This window comes from Equus caballus, chromosome 1 (assembly GCF_041296265.1).
Source record: "Equus caballus isolate H_3958 breed thoroughbred chromosome 1, TB-T2T, whole genome shotgun sequence".
In the NCBI taxonomy this organism is placed as follows: Eukaryota; Metazoa; Chordata; class Mammalia; order Perissodactyla; family Equidae; genus Equus; species Equus caballus.
This window is the reverse complement of record NC_091684.1, coordinates 7,852,426-7,873,812: the sequence shown is the minus strand read 5'-3', so window position 1 is coordinate 7,873,812 and position 21,387 is coordinate 7,852,426. Positions and strand designations below refer to the sequence as shown.

General features: G+C 45.0%; 1 protein-coding gene across 2 annotated transcripts in view; it reads right to left on the bottom strand.

Moving 5' to 3' along the window:
* The window catches only part of ADAM12 (ADAM metallopeptidase domain 12), a 335,115-nt gene that overhangs the window by 64,758 nt on the left and 248,970 nt on the right, over positions 1-21,387 (bottom strand). For both annotated transcript variants that reach the window (XM_023637167.2, XM_070275598.1), the window contains 3 exons: positions 19,403-19,572; positions 16,432-16,516; positions 12,714-12,862 (listed from right to left, as the gene is read on the bottom strand). In XM_023637167.2, the coding sequence (XP_023492935.2) occupies positions 12,714-12,862; positions 16,432-16,516; positions 19,403-19,572 (404 nt within the window). The remainder of the gene's footprint in view (positions 1-12,713; positions 12,863-16,431; positions 16,517-19,402; positions 19,573-21,387) is intronic.

Here is a 21,387-nt window from a genome sequence, read left to right as displayed (position 1 = left end):
TTATTTTACAGCTTTATTCCCTGGAGTATTGATGAAAAGAACAGTGAATTGGCCCATTTGGTTGCTTGTGACATCAAAGATCGTGTGCAGCCCACGGTCGGTAGTTTCAAGGCAAGCCTCAGTTTCTTCCATAGCTTTCAGCAAGCTCATCACAATGTGCTTTTTAATACTTCTCATAAATTATCCCAACTGTCTCAGGACAGCAGCTAATTGAATTGACATACAGCAATGATAGACCAGTGCAGAGCAATAAAATTGGAGAATTATTCAGAAAAGAAGCCCTTTCGCAGGATACTTTCCCTTGGCACAAGAACGCTTTAAAACGATTATACCTGGGACCCAGAAACATGGGCTGCTTTCAGCTCACGGGCAGAGTATTTCTCTCTGACGCTGCGCCGGGGTGACGAGCTCCAGCTCAGACGTGACCTCTTCTGTTACACGCATCCGCCTTTTTCTCTAATATTTAACTACCAAGGACACTTGGGGCAAATTTACCATGTTGAATGCAAGGTTAGAAATAAAAAGGGGATGAAACAGACAGCTGGGTGATTCTGGAACCAACCCCCCCGCCCCAAAACCCACTTTCGAAAGAGGAATGTCACCGATGGCTTCTCACCATAAATGCAGTCACGGCTTAATATTTTAGCCGTCACAAAGCTGCCAAGTAAAACATTATTAGGGGTTACTTTTACTTTGACAAATCTGCAGTCAGAAAATTCTTTTCTTGCAGGAGCCTATTGTGCGTTTCACTGCTATATTCTTGGGGTGAATCATACTAAGCCAATTTATCAACCCTGACAGTAGAAGTCGGCAGTTATCTGCCTTGCAAAAGCTCTCCGGGAATGATTCGGAGACGACTGCTTTTCTTCTTCGAAATCAGGCAGGCGGGAGAAGCAGCTGCAATCAGGCTGGATTCACCGGGGCTGCAGGTCACCGTTCTCGATGGTTCCTTTGATTCCACTACCTCATTCATAAACATGTGCTGGGTCCCAAAGAGTCCGGCTTCCCCAGCTGCAAGCTCTGAGGGTGACACTGGTCCTCGTGCTGACTGGAGCAAAGGAATGGAAGTGGCTGCAGGAAGAAGGCCGAAACAGCCTGGGCAGCTGCTGAGAGCAGCTTGGAGATGGCACGACTGTGTGACAAGAACAGCCAACGTCACAGGAAACCAGGATGGACAGGAAGCCACCCAGATTTCTCTGTTTAAATTGACTGGGGGAAAAAAAACAAAAGAAAACCTCACATCTTCCCGCAGCCAATAAATGATTAGACGGTGAAGGGATAACTGGGTTTGGAAAATATGTTGCTGACATTCTGCTTCCCGCTGATTTCTCTTTGCAAACTGAAATGGAGTTTTATTTTCTCCTGACAGCAGAAGTGACAGGTTCAGCAGGGCGCTCTTCCCTACCTGGGCACGTGGCATGGAGGAGGCAGAGAAGAATCAAATTTGGAAGACTAAGTCTGAGCACCCCATCTATTCAAACTAAAGCTCAGTTTTAGAGCTGAGCCTCAGTTTTCACATCTATAGAATGGCCACAATAACAACTCCCTCACACGCCAAGGGGGAGCATCAAGGAGCTTCAAACAAAAAAAGGTGAACATCTTTGGTTAACTTCAAAGCTCCATGAGAGGCTAGTTGCCAGTATTTATATGAAAAAGACGTGTATTTCTTTTTCTCATGTAGAGTACCACTTTGGCTATTGTGAATTACTGACTGCCAGCGCCTTATATATTCTAGGGCTTAGAAACATTTCCAATGAGGTGCAGAATTTATTATAACTATAGCCAAAATGTAGCAATCTTTAAACTGTAAAACCACAAGTACAAGTAAACTTGAGAGGAAAATGGTGCAGGAGGCAGAGGAGTGATCAGGCAGTTATATACGACCCTACAATTTAATACATATACGGTGCTAAAGAAGCAAAAATCCCTGCTCCATTCTGGAAGGGCTGGGTTTTCTCCAGCTCAACCAGAACATGGACGTAGGAGCAGAAACAACCAACAAACTCAAACAAACAGAAATCCTGTTTCGATGGCTGTCACCCGCCATGCACACCTATGGTTGTTTCCAGTTCCTGGAAGCTTTTTCCAATCGTCTTTCCCAAATCTCATGTCACCTGAGCGCCCTCCGCGTAGTCTATCCTCTTACTCCACAGCCAAGGCCAGGCCCTGAGCTCAGAGCGGAATACGGCCACAGTGGCTCAGACCTGGCCTCCGTTCCCTGAGAACACGATCTCATGACTCTCATGTTTTAGCATTACTTCCACAGCTAGCTTGAAGACCTTTTTCAAAAACCAGCAATAATTCACAGTTCAGCGCCAGTTCTACACATTCCTGGTCCCTCCAGGAGCACAGGCCCCACATCACTACCATCTTCTTTACCCAGGTCAGCACGAGGCCCGCTTACAGCAAGAGGGTGGTGCAAGAGGTCACAGTTGGGATGGACTTGGCTTGGCCGAGTTTTGACCCCCAAATTCTAGGGCCATCTTCAGAAAAACCTTTAAGTTTTTCACAATTATGCCCAGGAATAAAAACTTGCAATCACCATGCACAGAACTCAGGCGCGAGCAAGAAGAATGTCCTGTTGGGACGGGGTGTTGGTGTCTGCATCAGCGTGACTGGCCTCATATTCCACAGCCTGAGAGGACTGAGGCGCAGCTCAGGGAGGTCATCTCATTCTTGTGACTTCATCTTGCCTTGCACATCAGGGATCATGAGTATACATATCAAGAGCATTACCATTCTTTAGGGAGCGCCTGCCATGGACCAGAAGCTTGGGGGGCATTATTGCTCATCGACACCCTGTGAGTCAGACTATATCATTCCTATTTTACACACGAGGAAACTGAGGTCACAGTCATGTGGTTCCAGAGTCAGGACTAAAACTATCGCTCTCTGACCTGAAGGCCAGTGTTCTTCCCATGCAACCGCCTCGCCTCTAGGGCAATCAGGAGGCCTCCAGGAGGGGCTCCCAGGTGTTACTCCCAGGGCAGGGGCCCCAGGGCAGCCCCAGGCATGACCTGGCACAAATGGTTGAGCCAGGAGCATCAGCATCAATGGAGGAGACAGGCAGCTGCCCAGATGCCTTGGGCTCCCTGGAGTCAGGTGCAGGTAAAAGCAAGCCCCAAGGCCCTGCAGGTTCCCAAGAGCGCCTTCAAGCACCTCCCTGAAGGTCTTAGGTGGGATGGAAAACAAAGCCAGGTGTCAGGATTTATCCAGCACCTCTCAGGTCAAGCACAGGCCAGACCACACCCACCTGAGCGAGCCTGTGAGCCTGTTCGGGTCCCAGCAAGCTGTGGGCAGAGGAAACGGTCACCCACCTGGAAAGCAGCATGACTCTCACAGAGGACTCGTCCGGGGTGTGATGGGAGACAGAAGCAGAACTGAGTCCACGCTCTGCTCGGCCAGGGGTGCGTGAGCAGGACACTGAGCACTTTGGCTCACACAACAGAACGGGACTCGGGGGGCCTACAAGAAGGATTCATCCTCACGTCAGCTCCAGGAACGGAAAGTGTCTGCATCAGGACCAAATGCTGGCCCAGTGGGCCCACCAGATGGGCCGCAGATGGCAAAGGAAACCACCAGGCCAGGAGCGAATAATTAAAAATGTCCTTAGTAGGACATTTCCATTGTTAATAGCAAAAACGGGGTCACAGAATGGAGCCCTCTGCGGCACATAATACATGTTTTTAACACGTGAACTTTGACCTCTGCTCCTCCTCCCTGGAAACCAATTAAAGTGCAAATGTAACTTCCCAGAAATTTTAATAAAGAAACATACCAACTGAGCCCTGGTCAGTTGAGGTGCACAGGAGGCCTCCATGCATTACCAGAAAACAGACCTTTCACTTCTGTGCTCTCATGGCTGTCTCCTCTAAACCCAGTCCTGAGAGGGCAGGGGACCCAGCCATCACAGGCAACATCTTAGAAGAGGTTCTCAGCTTCATGAAAAGAAAAGGCTGCTCTCTCTGCGGGGGGGCTCACTCCGGACAGGGCTCTGGCAGACATAAACAGATGCGGAGGTGATAAGGGAGAGTTCACACATCCGAGAGAACCCTGTCCTTTCTTCTACCCCAGCAGACAGACCTGCAGAGATCATGCCAGTGGCTGCTGTTGACTCTGCAAGTCTGTAACAAGGAAGACACTTTTAATCAAATATGTTAGAAAAAGTGATCATAGTAGATACCTGCTAGCCACCAAATGAGGGCTGAAGTCTGCACGGGCCCTGTTCTTGCCTCACTGATCTCCTGATGCTGACGTTGCAATCCAGGCAACCCGAACTCCCCCTCATCCCTGTTGGTGATTGAGAACCAAAGGCTTCTCTGCTCACAGATCCCTAGTCAGGGGCCCAGGAATGCGCCAGGAGCCAGGAGCTGTGGGCTGACATCTTGAGTCTGATCTTGACCAACTGTGGGGCCTTCGTGAACCTCAGTTTTCTCATCTATAAAATGGAGGTGATTGTGTCTGTCCTCTTCTCTCAGGGATGTGCAATTAAATGAAAAAGGAGATGTAAACATTCTTTGTAAGCTGGAAAGTGGTCCGTGAGGCCTGTGGGGTCTTATTCTCACAACTACTTTCAGTTTTTATATTTTGGACCCCTCCTCCTACTTTAGCTAAATCAAGCAAAGGCTTTCAGGAGAAGCCACTTCCAGAAGCACTCTGCAAATTGCTCCTGTCTCCCGGTACTCCATGGAGTATTACAAAAAAAGCTATGGGTGGGGCTGGCCGGTGGTGCAGTGGTTAAGTTCGTATGTTCTGCTTCTCGGCGGCCCGGGGTTCACCGGTTCGGATCCCGGGTGAGGACGTGGCACCGCTTGGCAAAAGCCATGCTGTGGTGGTTGTCCCACCCCACCTCTACTATAAAGTAGAGGAAGATGGGCATGGATGTTAGCTCAGGGCCAGTCTTCCTCAGCAAAAAGAGGAGGATTGGCAGTAGTTAGCTCAGGGCTAATCTTCCTCAAAAAAAAAAAAAAAGCTATGGACTCAGCCACCTGTTCACCTGAGGCTTCTCAGCCCTTATTCTTTTTTATTTTTGTTTTTCTATTTATTGTGTTGGATCTATTCTTGTAAGCTGTTGTAAATCCATTGTGGAATGACTCGAGGTGTACGACAAATGAAAATGGTAATACTGCAGCAAATGCTAGAGTTAGTGTAAAAGCAACGGCCTCAGGATCTTCTCCCCAGAGGTGTAGCCATCACACAAAAATTGAAGAGACGGCCTCACTCTGCACACATCTGATTATGCTGTAATCACCACCCATCAATCATCCATCCACCCACCCACCATCACCTACCTCTCCACTGTCAACCCACCCATTCACCCATCTACCATCCATCCATCCATCTATCCATCCTTCCATCCATCCATCCTTCCATCCATCCATCCATCCTTCCATCTATCCATCCATCCATCCATCCATCCATCCATCCATCCATCCTTCCATCCATCCTTCTATCCATCCTTCCTTTCAGTCAAGAAGAATTTATTGCACTCTACTATATGCCAGGTAGTGTTCTAGGTGCTGGAGATTCAGCAGTGAACAAAACAGACAAAATTCCTATCTAGTGTTTAAAGTGGGTCCTTCTGAACTGTTGGTTGCAGAGAGGCCCAGAACTTACCCTTGACCTCACACTGCGGCCTCCGTGCCACATGTAGAAGAGAGGAGGAAGCCATGGAGGTGTGTATGGGGGAGGGGAGAGAGTGGCAGAATTTCAGCTGTAATGTTTTCACACATGTTCCACCACAAGTAAAACGCTGGATTAACGGGCAATGACAGGAAATAATTCTCTCTTGTAACATAAGCTGAAGGATGTTTGCAGAACTAAATGGCTTAAAAATGGGGTAGCCTTCCTACTTCCCAGAAGTCACACAGGGATGCTGCTCTGTACTGCGGAGGCTTCCGTCCTCACATGAAGCCCAAACCTGGCAAACACTCGTGGCCACTTCCACGTGACACACATGCCGGAAGGGCTGACAGCACGGCTGCCCGGCTCCTCCTCAGTCCTGCTGCGTGGAGCATCCTCAAAGCCCGCAGCAGGAAGCTGAGCATATTTTCCTGGACCAGCACCCCTGGATAGATGCCTTTCTCCTCTTCCTGAGGCTTACAGCTGCTGCAAATTTTTATTTGAGCTAAGTCATAGGAAGGTGGGAAGGCAGGAGATTGCCTCCCGGTGACTTGGCCTTCCGCCCTGGGGCTTCTGTGCTTGGGTCATTTTGAAAAGGCCGGCAATTCATTTAACTGTGTGAGCTCCAGCTCCCTTATCTTTGAAATGGGTCTAATCATACCCACCTCACACAGTTTACGGATGAAACACGACATCCTGAACGCAGTCCTCTAAGGCCGAAGTCAAGTTTGCCTACTGTCATTTCCCCCGTTCTGGATACGCCAGGAACTGTGGCCATGCAGACCCATTTCCCTAGCTTGACCTCTGTTTTAAGTCCAGCTTAAGAGGGGAGGACGATTCAACCATGCCCTCTGGTATTCCAACACTGCTTTAATTGTAGACAAATTCCTTTATTTTCCAGTGAGCAATATCTAATTATATGGAGAGGAAACAAGAACAGGCTCTCTATGGATGTGCCCTCTTGAACTGTTGTCAAGAACCTCTCCTGCCAGTTCATTTCCTCCTTATGATAATGTCGGGATGCAGCCAACGATTTACTCTGGCTGGATAATTAAATGGATTCTGACCAGCAGTGTTTTAATGTTACGAGAGTTCCTCATTTTGTAGCTGCTTCTCCTTTGTTTTTCCCTTGGATAAAGACTTCCATTATTTCCCCTACACTTCGAAGAAGGAAATGAAGACTTCCTTAAACTTTTCATTGAGAAAAAAGGAGCCACCTTCAAATGAAGAGCTGAAGTGGAGAAAGTTTCCTGCGATCCCATTTTGGTAAAATCCCTTTATGATAAATGTATTCCATGATCTCAGCTCCCCGAGGTTCAAAAGGGGGTGAGTCTTAATTATATGTATTCTGCACTGATTTTCAAGGAAGCAAGTTCTACAAAGAGTATAGACTTTGCAGATACATAGAATTTCTATCAATTCTTGCTACATCCAAAACTCTGGGGAATTTTTCACTGAAAGACACAGTTTATTTTAGACTCTTGAAACACATTTTCAGATAGAGGCCTTCTCAAAAAGAAATCCAGTTTTCCCATAATACAAGCGAGGAATTCTCTGGGAGAGTCCGCCTAACCCTATTCATCTCTTCAGGGATCAATTCAGACAGGGCTTCATTCCAGAATGTTTTCCCTGTGCACCAGCCCCTCCAACCTTTGCTTTCTGTTCACAATGAATTATTGGTCACTTTAAAAAAGGTATTAGATTATGTTTAAAAATTTCTCCTTATCTTTTAGAGGCACACACTGAAATACTTATAGATGAGATGCTGTGATACCCATGATTGGGTAAACAGATTAGATTAGGTGCCCCATGAGAGCCCCATGGCTCCCAGAAACGTCCCCTCTCAGAGCCCTGAGCTTCTGGTCTGTAATCATCACTTGCCTGTCATCCCTACCACAATATAAGCTCCTAGAAGGCCAGCTTCCTGCCTTTGTGTCTATGCCCCTACCCTGCTCTTTGGGATCTGGCATACAGGTGCGCAGTGAATGTTGGTTGAGTTAATGAGTGGTTTTTCTAGGCTTGGTCGCCTAACGCGGTTTCCTGCAGTGGACTTGTCCTGAGTCAGAGGCAGGGCTGATGTCTTCTCGGTTTTCATTAGAGAAGGTTGAACTTGGGTGGAGGGCATCCAGATGTGTTGCACATCCAGACAGCTGTGTAGCAAGTAGGTATGCAGTGAATGTTTCCTGAGTTGAATTAAATGGAATTGAATGAGCCAATTAGACAAAGTTCTGAGGAAGTAGAACGGCAACGCCTCCTCCCTAAACATGGTTATTTGATCTAGTTGTAGATGTTATTCCTAACCTCCAACCTCAGTTTAATGTAAATTATTTACACCCTGGAGAGCAAGGGGTCACCCTCATTCACGTATTCCCTTGGCCTACCTTATCCTGGGCGCTCAGTCCGCTGCTCTCCCCTCTCTCTTGGCAGCCGGGAGCACATTCTTGGCTTAGGAGCCATTTACCAGTCTGCACTAAACAAAACCAAACAGCCCCCAACCCCTAATCTCAGCATCTGCATGGGAACCCTGGCAGTGATACCCTTCAGACACAGACACAGACACACACACAGACACAGACACACAGACACACACACACACACACACAGTAAAAGTGCTTTTCTGTGGCTCTTTGAAATAGAGTCCTTAAAGGATGCTTATGGCAGGACAAGCAAATGGAAATCCTAAACAGAAAAGAATCTTTCCTGTCCAGTTTGCTAGACTGGAGCCGTGAGTGTGGGAGGCTGTGGAGCGACACATCACCTGGAATGCTAATGCAGGAGCCTTCTTAACGGATTCCTAAGGCCTGTTAATTACACTAGGATAAAACTAGAGTTTACATATTATTACCTTTGAAATTTACAGGAAGCCTCATGTATTTTTTTTTTTTTTACAGACAATAAGCCCCCTAATTTGGCAAGTTACAATAGTTCTGATGCTATGTGATCTTCTTAAAAGTGAAGAAATCTTAAAAGAGAAATCAGATCATATTACCATCCTGCCTAAAACTTTCCTCCAGTGACTTCTCACTGTGCTGGGGAGGAAGTCATGCACACCTTGGCAGCCTGGGCTCGGCTCGCTCAGAGTCCTTCTTTCTCTCCAGCAGCACCAGCGCCACTGTCCCCCAGCCCTCACCCCATTCTGATCCAGCCCTACAAGCCACTGGCCTCCTGTCAGCAACGTTTCCCCTTCAGAGCCCTTGTGCGTGGTGTCCCCTCCGCCCTAGGTCACGTCCTTCCACTATCGCTGCAGGCTCTCTCTCCCTCTCTTCCTTTTGGTCTTCGCTTAAATGTCACCCCCACACAGAGGTCTTCTCCAAACCCTAGTTAAAGTTGGGTCCCGCAGTCCACGTGTCTCCTTTTCATCCTCTCCATCTGCTCCCTTCACAGCACTCCTTCTAATTGGCAGCTTTTTATTTACTGTTTTCCAGTTGTGTCTTCCCCACTAGAATGCAAGTTCCATGATGGCAAGAAACGAGTCTGTCATGTGCACGGCTGTAAGCCCGACGTCTACCCAGGGGCGCGGCAAGTTGCAGGAGCTGCGTTCCCTCACGAGATGGCTCTATGACTCCAACTCTCATTTTAACAGAAAACTTGCTGCAATAAATAAGGGAAGCCGTGAGAGTAATTTTTGAATGTTAATACTGCTTTTTCTCTCACTCCAGGAAGTGACATTTACTATTATGCTAAGTATTCTTTTCCAAAAGTGTTCAAATTATTCACATTTTTCTTACTCCCATAAATGTGGCATACTTAGTCCTCAACCCCTTAAGACCAAATGCTCCAAGAAGCTCCTTAATGGATGGACTCAAGTGAGTTGAAACTCCCACGTGAATCCCCAGATACTGCTTTTGCCAAAGAGTAATTTCCAAGACAGGTCCTAATGTTAACCATCCAAAGACATAAAACACGCACTCTCACACACTCAAAGACGTGCGGTAATTAACGAGACGAGCTGCAAGGAAACTGCCTCCCACCATTCCTGTAACACGCAGCTGAAGTCGTGACACCCATATTTAAAAGGAAGCCACTCACTCCTAGCATTTTCAGGCCTTCGGGTCCAATTTGTCAATGATGGCAGTGGTGAATGTTTTCAGAGTTAGGATTCTGGAATGTTTTGATGAAGAATAAACAAGATATATATATTAAGGGATACACTTTCCCCCTTTAAACTATCTGTAACACTTGGTTCTTTTTGATTCTGGGAGACTGTGATATCGTGAAAGCAGTCACTGATTCATCCCTTTGAGAGCCACCTTTGGGGCTAAGACGTAAATCACATTTTAACATTCGCCGCTCACGCCTGAATCAGCAGTGGGGGGAAGTCAGGAGGAAGGTTGGTGTTTGGACGAGGGCCAGTTTAAAATGAGCCCCTTACACAGAAACCGTGGGCGTGTTGCTGAGTGACCGTCATATGGCACTGGAAGTGTTTTCCAGCAACTATGAGCAAGAATTCTGAAAAAGGCCTTTAACTTCTCAATAGTTTCAACGTCCCTGTGAGCTAAATAATAATAATAATACCACTGTATATTTGCGGAGTGATTTACAATTTACAAAGACACATGATCTCACTTAATCCACTCTCCCACCCTCGTGGGGACCCTATGAGGTAAGAGAATGACCACGTTGAGATAATCGTGGAGATTAAAAGCAGCCTGGAAATTCTGCAATGGGTGATGGATGACTGAGGGTTGACTGGGCCGATTGACCTCCCCCTCGCTGTGGGCTTTTGTGATTAATTCACCCACTTGCTTAGGAAGTTTCTTTCCATCTGAGAAAATTAAAAACACCACTCTCTGGACAGGAATGTGGGATCATAAATGAGAACCAAATAGAAAAGACTTACACAAAAGCACAAGCTCAGCAAAAGAGAAAACAGAAATCGCTAATAAGGTATAAATCAAGGGAAGGCTATTAGCAAACCCCTGTTAAGAAAAAAAAAAGCCTTTTAAATGATTTGCTGAGCTCTTAACAATACCATTTCTACCTATGATTTTCAAATATCTACAGGGTAATTTGGCTGGTATCCTTAAACACTGTCATGAAGAATTTCCAATTTGAAGGGCTTTACTCAAGGAAGAAAGGAGGGAAGGAAGGAAGGATAAAGGTTGACCCACTCATTTTACTGATGAGAAACATAAGGGCCAGAGGGGTTACTAATTTGCCTATATTACCAAAAACAATTGGTGTCAAACTGAGGCTACCAAGCCTCATCAGTCCCAGGCTGGTGTTCCCAATCTAGATTTTCCTCTCTTTCACTTGTTTCTTTTATCAAGAATCCTAAAACATTAACAATATAATCTTCTTCATCACTGAGAACCAATTCTGGAGGCATATAGGCTGATATGTTAGTAGCTGTTTGATACTCAGGGAAATTAAGCACAGAGTGAATTTCCCGTGGCCACTTTGAGTTCATCAAGAATGAGAAAGCACAGAGGCCACTTGGTTGCACACCAACTTCCCACCAACCTCATTCTCTGAGAGTCACAGCATCCTGGCCAGTGATGCTGGCTCTGTCTGGGCTGGCGGGATATTGAAAACAGAGGGATACTCACAGTCCTCTGGACAACCTCACACCCTAAGAAGGAATGCTTTGCCCCAAATGCGCAACCAGCAGTCATCTGCCTCTGCCTGGACACTTTAAAAGACAAGGAGCACACTACTTCTCAGAGTAACCTGCCTCCCTTTTGGGACCCCCACTTGTGAGTATCTAGAGATTTGTAATATTTCACTTCTTGTTGGTGTTGGCCTAAGATATTTTCACACGGGGCTCAGGTCCTCGGCTTCTGTCATCACAGACTCAGAGAGGAAGTTCCTCTGTTAGGTCTTCGTAACTCCCCTGAATTGTGCTTAAGACAGAACCATGAGCAAAAACGATGCCCCCCGAAGGCCCTGTGCTGATGGTGGTGACGGACAGAAAAAGCAGGAACTTGCTGTAATAAGATGCCTCACCCATAGCTCACACAAAGGACAATGCCTATGATGTCAGCTGTGCAGTTCTATCAGTCTTTGTTTTAGGGGCAACGTGATGCCCTTCGAGCCATTTGACAGGAGCCCCACAAAACTACATCTTGCAGAAGCATAACCACATTCTATAACAATGCATCCCTCTTCTGGAGTTTTTAACCCTTTCTAGCAGACGTCCTCCCTCACACGCTGACTGCCCCGTGGCCAGCAGGTCTTCACCAAGGCCAGTCTTTGGGCTGCTAGTCTGCCTCACTTCTTGCTCCCAGTGTTTCCTTTCAGCAAACCCAGGGAGCAGGCTCAGCCTGGGCAATGCCCTGATGACAAGTGTTGGGAAGGCCAAGAAATCTAAAAACAGATTATGGTATTGTAGCAAGTGTGTGGTTTCCTTCATTAGTGAAAATCCTCTTATGTTAGCACCACATTCTAGTTTGGGACGGGCCCTTCGAGGTATAAGAACACATCAGAATCTGTAATCACTCCAAGTCGCATCTATTTCCACCTCACTTGAATGCTCCAATAATGAAACTGTCTTCCTTTTTTTTCTGGGTGAACCAAGTCCAGAGTTTCAGAAAGGCATTAAATAAGGAGGAACAGCATAATTTACTGAAACAGAAAAGTCACTTCATGCAAACCTCTAAGACTCGATAAGGTGATGTGGTATCAGGTGGGAAAACACTACTAATGCCCAAGGTATTAACACACTTCAGATGTGCCCTAGGCCAACCCTGGGGCAAGAAGCACCTCCTACCCATCACCCTCTGGCAGACTCGGGCCCCTCCTTGCCCAGTGGGTTCACCAGGCTCTCAGATGGCTGGGGCGCTGGAGCTGTAGGCTCAGATAAAAGATGCATGCTAGACTTGTAGGATAATTTGCAATTTCTAAACAAAGATAGCATCCATCCCCACCACTTCTCAGGGAAGAGGTCAATCCTCAAGCCATGTGGCTTTGTAATCTGGTTGCCTATGACTCAGAGTAGCACAGTTCACTCTTGCTACTTGGGAAGGAATTGCTTTCTGGAAGCTTCCATGGGTGCTCTAGCCAGAAAACCATGGAGCTTTTTGCCCAGTTGTTTACAGTATGCATGTCAAGCTGTGCCTGACACGATTGCAGCTGGGAGAATCAGTACTTGCCCAGTTGAAGGGTTCATGATGCAGCCTCCTTTATCGGCAGCCATCTTGCAGCTACAGCCTCTCTCCAGGGTGTCATGGTTCATCCCGAAATTGTGGCCCAGCTCATGTGCCAGGGTCACGGCCGCACCAAGGGGGCTGTCTGAATGGTCCTCAAAGAAAACACAAAAGCACACATGTATAGTTCACATCTCCTTGGCCTATTTGCCAGTCCCCTCTCCTCCCGGACATTTACCTTTCATTAACATTTGACTGAATCCATTCCCCTTTAAGAAACCAACATAGAGCCCCATTATTTAGTTCAAACTTAAAGATTTGACATTTTGTTAAACCAGTTTGGGGTCCCTTCTGCTGAGGAATGCATACCTCATGCATACGTGTAGGATTCTTGTGTCTTTACATGAAATAATCAAGGCAATCATCTCCATCCTACTTCCTACAATCTCTTGGAAAATACCATTGTATCAAATGAAGCAAAAAGTTGTCCTACATCCTGGGAAGAATCATCTCATTCCCTCATGGGTAACAAAATTACCATTTTATCCTGGATCGGATGATACTGATACAAAGTTGGTAAGGAGAAGCTTACTTGTGGCATTCTAAATAAGACCTGAGCAATTGTTACTGAACATGCCCCCTCCCGTCTACCTAGCAGAGAAGGATATTTGGAAAATTCACAATAATTCCCAAGACAAGCTAACCACATTGAATAATCTGTTTGAAGAGTCATCGAACTAAGACTGTAATCCAGTTGTGCCTCACTTTTGTTGGCCCTTTGTGTTGTCAGGTAGACTTTGGACATGGATGGGGGTGTCCTGATTCTCTGATTTTTGCTGCGGGGGTTCACTTGATCTTTTTCTTGGTTTGGGACGTGGTTACTCCATTCAGCAAGCCCTGCTTGGCCACCCTAAATTAGTGGAGCGCATGGATGGCTTGGTTAAATGATATTAGAAATTAACTGAAAAAATACTGTGACTTAACTTTAACAAACTAAAATTAGTTAATTAATTAGTGAATGTGATTTGCAGAGATCGTGACCATGAGTGGTATTTCTAAAGAGGCCTCCACACCACAGAGTAATGAAGGTAACTTATCTGAATCCAGGAAAGAGATAAGAAGTTTTCCAAGAGGGTTCCAGGAAACAGCGATACTGTGTTTTAGAGAAAGCATTATTCCCGATACAAATAACTTGTGGGGCCTCTTGATAACGGTGTGTTCATATCAGACTTTGTTGGTCTGTTGGTGGTTACAGCTGTAGCTGCCTCTCGCACTGGCCCTCAGTTTAAGAAAAGAATGGCATGTCAAGGAACCAGGTTTTTCCTAGAATAGACGAAATTCCTAATAAATTACTTTGTTTAGATTTTACAGTTTCCTGTTGTAGGAAGCTTCACAAATATGTTTCAGGAAATCAATGGTCAAGAAGAACACACGTTGGCAAAGAGAATGTAGTCAGCCTAAGAACGTGGAGGGCTGAATTTAGCGTGCTTTGGCACAAAATTCAAGGAATTCATCCTTAAAAAATTACCCTACATCTGATTCTTTTCTATCACTGAATATCTTCGTTTTGCTTTTAATTGTCAAATTGTTTTTACATTCTTTCACGCAGAGGTGATTATAAACAGAATGTCTCTTAAGAGACCCTGATAAACAGTTTATGCTTGTAATAAGAAAAATCTCTACATCTTTGTTCACGGCATTATCCCCAAACCAAGACTGTTTTAGCCTAGTTAGGTACAAAGGCATGGCTTTAAGTTACTAAATTAATGATTTGCCCTATCTTGAACAAATAGAAAAACAGTAGCAAAACTCATTTTTTCAATCTGATCAGGAATTCTGCTTCCTTACTACATGATTTCCTTCCTCTCAGATTTGTGAGTCCTTGAATGAGGCACAGTCACATGGAACACCCATGAATTTAACTTTAAAGACACAATAGAGTTAGTCTAGAAGTTTCAGATCGGGTCACGATGTTGGTGTTGTTTATCTCATGAATTTTATAGAAATTAAGGAGCTGTGACCTTTCATCCTGCTTGATGCTTCTCTTATATGTGGATTCAACAAGAAATGTCTCTAAGGATCATTCTAACTGCTGCCAAGTCGGTCAAACATAGTTCCTGTTGATTCACTTTGGCCTTGACTTGATTCTTACTGCAGTACATGTTTGCTTCAGTCATTTCCCGCATTCATTTTAATGCATTTTTTAAAAAATCAGGCTTTCCTGTATGCTTTTAAAGAAGGAATCTTGATAAGATGCTTGTATGGAAACAGAATAAGAGATACGAACCAAAGAAAGCCACTTAATATGATCAGATTGGTTATAAGGTTTAAACACCCGCAGTAACAGAAGCTCCCACGCACATGAGGAATTCAGTTTTAGCTCTAAAAAATATTTACGCCAATTTTAAGTGGCAAAGTCAGTAGCAATTGACCATAGAACCATGAAACAGAAATTATTCCTTCTTAAAACTTCACAGGCTGCTCTGCAAAAATACAGTTGGGATCTGACTTGAAATTAACCTGGCACCAACAAAAACCAAAGTTTCCAATGACTTCCATGGTGGAGATCACATACAGGGCTCCCAGGTTCAAAGAAAACCAGAGAGCAGCCTGTTCAAGGCAGATATCCAATGAGTGGATGCCATTCCTCCAAACAGCCTCCCCAGCCTATCAATTTAGTCCATGTTTACATAGATTACCAACACTGCCCAGAGAAGAAGGAAACATTTGCTGTGCATATTCACTAAGATTAGGTTGGGCAGTATGTGGAATGAAAATAATAGTCAGCAGAACATTACTCCTTCCACCCTTTAATACAACAGAATATTCACAACGTTCTGTTTGAAAAACGTGGAGGAATTCACGGTTTCTTGGAAGGGTAAAGTTCTGTTTGTTTAATGAACATGGCGGCATGATCTCCGAGGATTCTCGCTGTCCGAGGGCTGATGCAAAGAGGACGCTGCATTTTCACAGCAGGGACAGCCAGCACAGAATTCAAACCTTTCCTTGAATTACGTGAGGGAGTGGAGCAGGAGTCCCCTGTGGGGCAGCCTATCAAAGCTGCCTCCCTCTTCAGTTCATAAGAAGCAAGTCCAAAATAGTCTTCCCATTTTACTTCCTTTCACAAACATATATAGCCCATATACGACAAAATTATCCTTGTAAAGCAAGAAACCCAGGTCTCTGCCGGAATCCCAACAACAAGGTTATTCTAAAGACAAATTGGACACTGGCTGGGAGGTACGTAAAGCATTTGCAGTGCTAAATACTTAAAAACCTCAGACTTTTGGCTATGGGGCCTGGAGGCAGAACCATCAAAAAACCATTCTACCGGTGACGTTTGTTGAGACCACAGTTTCGTCCAAGCTGAGTGACGCCCTGGCTCATCCCAATGCCGGGAGGAATTCCTGGATTGGAATGCTTTGACCAAAATCCCAGTTGAAACTTTTTCTCCATAAAAGGGGTAGTCTGGCCTCCAGGGAGCTATTTTTACACACTCACCTTTGCTGTGTGCAATTTGATGTGTTTTATAAACAGTCCCTAAAATATTGTGGGATATATAAGCCATCAACAGAGTTAGAAGAAGGGCAGAATTAAATCGAGAAAGCAGCAAAGGAAAGGACTTAATGTCACCAAGTCTGATAAAAGTGGTGATTTCCTGAGAGATCCTCAAGGGCAGAGGGCCCTGGACACCGCTGGCGGCTCCCTGGTGCTCGTGGCTTACCATGACGATTCCTCCGGACTGCTCGGCCGTGCACATGCTCATGATCGGGGCCATGCCGATGGTGGTCCCTTGGAAATAAACCCCACTAGGAAATAAAAGAAAAGACTTTCTTGAACTAATATAGAATGAAGACATTTGTTAATATTTGAAATTCTGTTGGACATTCCTGCATTCTGACAGGAACCGTGAAAGCATATGCAAAAACGAATATAGCAGCATGAGGCTCTGTTTACAGGTGATTTTATCTTTAGTTCCTTTAAAATTTATTTTCCAGTTGCATCACGGTCCCATAATCCTTTCGGATTTTTGTTTTCAAGACCAGTCATGACTTTTAGAAGTTGTATCCTGCCTATCTCCTAATGGACTGAGGCGGAGCTGCTCCTTTTAAACAATGTCTGCTGAGGGAAGAGCCGAAAAGAGTCACAGGGAATTACCGTTAACTCAGTGAAATGCATTAGGTGGCTTACTAGATTTTCTGTTGTAGCTGAATTTGGCTTTCCTGTGTAACACTACAATGAAGTCAGAAACTCAAACTGTTTCAAAATGTCCTGCTAATGTAGCTTGCAAAAGTGAAATTGGCAGAAAAATGATTGCTTCTCTGGAGCCAGTGTAGAATAAGTAAGGCCCCACAAAGCCTCGGCACCCTGGGAGGAAGTTTCTGGAAGGGGACCTCATGGCCCAGCTGCAGGCTTTCTCTTTGTATGGAATCTTGACCAATGAGTCTAATGACATCAAGACCTGTTTAATGCAAGTGCTGTTAATTCTAACCGCATGAGTTAAAAATTAAACATTGTTTGTATTTGTTTGATTTCCTTTAAGGGAAACAAATGACTTACCCGTGTTATCTTGGCCTTGTACATACACAGATTTTGCACACATTGTTTGAAAAGTTAGATATCCTGACAGTGGTCAACTAGACAAAAGGGGGTAAATAAATATAAAACCTCATCTATGTATGTATGTATGTGTCCATCCATCCATCCATCCATCCACTCATCCTATTACACTCATATGTACAGTAGTAGGGATTGTCGCTTTTCTATTTACATCTATATAGACCACTTAACAGATATAATTATACATGTATATAAATAATAAGGGTACATAAGAGGCTAATTTACTTCCAGATGTTCAAGTTGGACAGTCTCCATTTGGGAAAAAATCAAAAAACACTCTCACTCTACTTTTCGTAGTTCAGAGTTAATCAACGCATAAAATATGAGGCAACCACAAATATCCAAGGCAGGGGGAAAAAACCTCGTGAAAATGGCCAAAGTAAATTATCAAGGAATGCCAACTGCCTCAGTTCAGATGTAGGCATTTTCTAAAGCGAGGATAGAGCAGGACTGTTTTTAACTTTCCATAATGTTCAATAAACTGGATCCTATTCACCAAAGTGTCTCCCACTCCAAAGCTTTGGATTCAGTGATATGAGCTACATGAGAACAAAAGAACAACGGCATAAACTGTTTAAAGACTTTAATAAAAAGTTTGTCACTTCAGGAAAAATCTACTCCATATCAACTTAGACTCTGATAAGAATGTATTCTCTTTTAAATATAAAAGTGTCTGTCACATCTTTTGTTGTTCTTGTTAGTGCCGTTGAGTCAATTCCGACTCCTAGAGCCCTTGTGCCCGAGAGAGCGGAACCCTGCCCGGTCTTTTTGCGCCATCCTCTCACCTTCCGGCGCTTTATCAGTCCGTGCCCCGCTGCTGTTCACAGGGTTTTCATATCCAATTTTTTCAGAAGTGGGTAGCCAGGTCCTTCCCTCTCATCTTAGTCTGGAACCTGTCCACCATGTGTGACCCTGCTGGTATCTGAAATCCCGGTGGCATAGCTTTTGGCATCACAGCAACATGCAACTGCCACAGCGTGACAACTGACAGATGGGTGGTGTGGTTCCCTGAATGGGAAATGAACCTGGGCTGTGTCGGTGAGAGTGTCAAATCTTAACCCCTAGACCACCAGGGCTGGCTCTATAATATCTTATCAATATATTACATTACATTATGGCTGTGTTTTCCCTCATTTTATTTAATTTTTTTTGCTGAGGAAGACTTCCCCTGAGCTAACGTCCATTGCCAATCCTCTTCTTTTTTCGCTTGAGGAAGACCAGCCATGAGCTAACATCTATGTCAATCTTCCTCTGTTTTGTACGTGGGATGCCTCCACAGCATGGGTAGCGAGCAGGGTAGGTCTGTACCTGGGATCCGAACCCATGCACCTGGGCTACTGAAGTGGAGCACGGGGAACTTTAACCACTTGGCCATGGGGCCGTTTTATTATTTTTACGACACTGATTGCTCTCTGAAATTTCCTTGTTTATTGCTGTCTTCCCCCATAGACTGGAGACTCCCAAGAGCAGGGTTTACAGTGTTGGTTACCATTATGTTCAAGCCCCTAAAACATATTTGGTTCCTAATTGGTGCTCAATATATATTAACTGAAAGACAAACACAAGGTTAATATGCTATTCTGCTGGTATTCTCTGATCTGGAAAATCAAAGAGTAACAGTAAAACTGAAGGAGGAATGACGACTATCTTTCTCCAGGCAGCTGAGAATAATCACCCTAATGTACTGTCTTCAGATCATGCATAAACATTTTTCACTAATAATGAAAGAAAATGAACTTTAAAAAAAACAGCCTACTCAGGACAACTTTATATCAAGACTAAGACTAGAAAAAGTTGCACAGAGAAAGATGGCCAGGTGACAGAAGAAGGAAATAAGATATCAGCTAGAGAGGTAGGTTTCCAGGGGATCCAAAGGGAGACTTTCTCCACAGACCCCAAATTCTGGCTGGGATGGCCTCTGCCCCAGTGATGTGGGCTGAGAAGCCCCTTGCACAAGTCAGTGTGCTCTGCAGAAGGGGGTGCGGCTTCAGGGACTGTGCAGGTGAAGCTAAGAGGAGAGCGGCTGTGCTGAGGTCATTCTCTCCTAAGCAAAGGAGAGACAGTGGATGTCCTACCTGATAAGCTGTGCGTTGTCATGGGATTTGCGAGGTAGAAGCTTCATCTTTCTCCAGTCCAGAAATTCATGGAGGCTTGTGAATGGGTCCTGACTTATAGAGCATTTGTCGATGTCATTCCACACCTCCACGCCGACCAACACTATTCGAATGTTCAGTGGTCTGTAAAACTGAGGAAGACACGCATCCTTTGGTGATCACATTAAAGAGAACTTAACATGCAGAGCAGAGCAGACTGACATGATATGAAAAAATATCTCCGTGCTCCCTTGCTCCTGTGGCATTAGAATTTAAGAGATATTTGCAGTGTGTGATGCAAAGGGATGTGTTAACTGTGTTCTCAAATGTCGCTGACCAATGAGATAGTTATTAGCCCTTTTGATGTCTGTTCTCTTTTGTATGGAAGCATATATTTCAAATGATTCATTGGTGATTTAAAATGTGCATATAGATGTGTATTATAGCTATCGTAGTTATATTATAGCCAAGGGCTGCCAGTTAATATCTACTGCAAGAAAAACAATGAGTGAATTAGGATCTTTCAGACATTCTGCCAAGGACAATAATTTGTTCATTTTAAGCAAAATGTTCTATCTATTAGTTACTGAAAATAAATCTGTATTAGTTTTTCAGCAAAGACTCAGACTTGGCTGACACTGTCATATTCTGTCACCTATAATCAACCCAGGAGGTTTTAATTAAATGAGCAAATCAATAGCTTTCAGAACGAGAAAAGCACAAACAGAGCCCTTCTTCAGGGACTTGAATGACCATTCTCTTCACAGTCAGGAGTTGGCTCACCATTGCTGTCACGGGAAAGATCTGGGAAAGAAACTTCTTTTACAGGCTTATAAAATAAAGGTTCAGGTACATCACCCAAAGCAAGTCTTCTCATTGCCTTTCTGGTCCCCATCTTTATGTATTCCTGACTTCAGCCTACAGCCCTTTCTCCACAGGCAGATGGTTCTGGGTCAGAGGCACGGAGAGCAGCTCTGGCAATGGCTGAGGGGTAGTTTTGTCCCAGATGAGCTGATTGGGGCAGGATGACTGGTCAGCCTGGGAACTTTAACCACTTGGCCATGGGGCCGTTTTATTGCTGTCTTCCCCCATAGACTGGAGACTCCCAAGAGCAGGGTTTACAGTGTTGGTTACCATTATGTTCAAACCCCTAAAACATATTTGGTTCCTAATTGGTGCTCAATATATATTAACTGAAAGCTCAATATATATATAACTGGTCATCGCAGAGGTAAGAACTACCCTTCGCCCCCAGCTACTGTGCTGCCCCATGTGCACCACGTAGACAGGCAGGTGGCTGTGCGCTCAGGGCCCGGGGGGCGAGGACATGGGATCACCTGTCTGGCTGTAAAATCTTTCAACGCCTGTGACGTGTGAGGCGGTACACAATGAGAAAGTCGTCATCTTCTGATACTCCAGGTAGCCAGGGAGAAGGACGTGGCTGGTGATAGCAGCCAAAGTCCAGCTCCACATATGAGCAGGTCCTATTCTTAGTTGCTAGAAGCATCTGGACCAATAAGTAACAAAAAATCACAGAAGCTCTGCATTTGATCGTTGAGCCCCATTCCAATGTGGTGAGCTCAAGAGTAATAAACTCCCCGCGGCTGAGATCTGACCTCGGGGGCTGACCCACGCAAGGCAGGCTCATCTTTTCCCTTGCTGATCTCCCCACAGGCATCTGGTGAGCATTAGGTTAGCAGAACACCACTGGAGCACGAACTACATCCCAGAATATAAACTGGATGCAGCAGTCCAACTTCGTTTCAAGCAGATAACAATTACGGGCATTACATTAATAAGTTAATGAGACAATTATACAACCCAAATGCTGCCCAACAGCTTGTTTTTAATCAAGAATCGCTTGGCCTGTGGTATCCACTTGCAAGCTCTCAGCTGAGGCTTCCCAGGCAAAATTGAGTTGCTGGACTCCTCTGGAACTCTGACTGCACACGTCTGGCTGCTGTCCT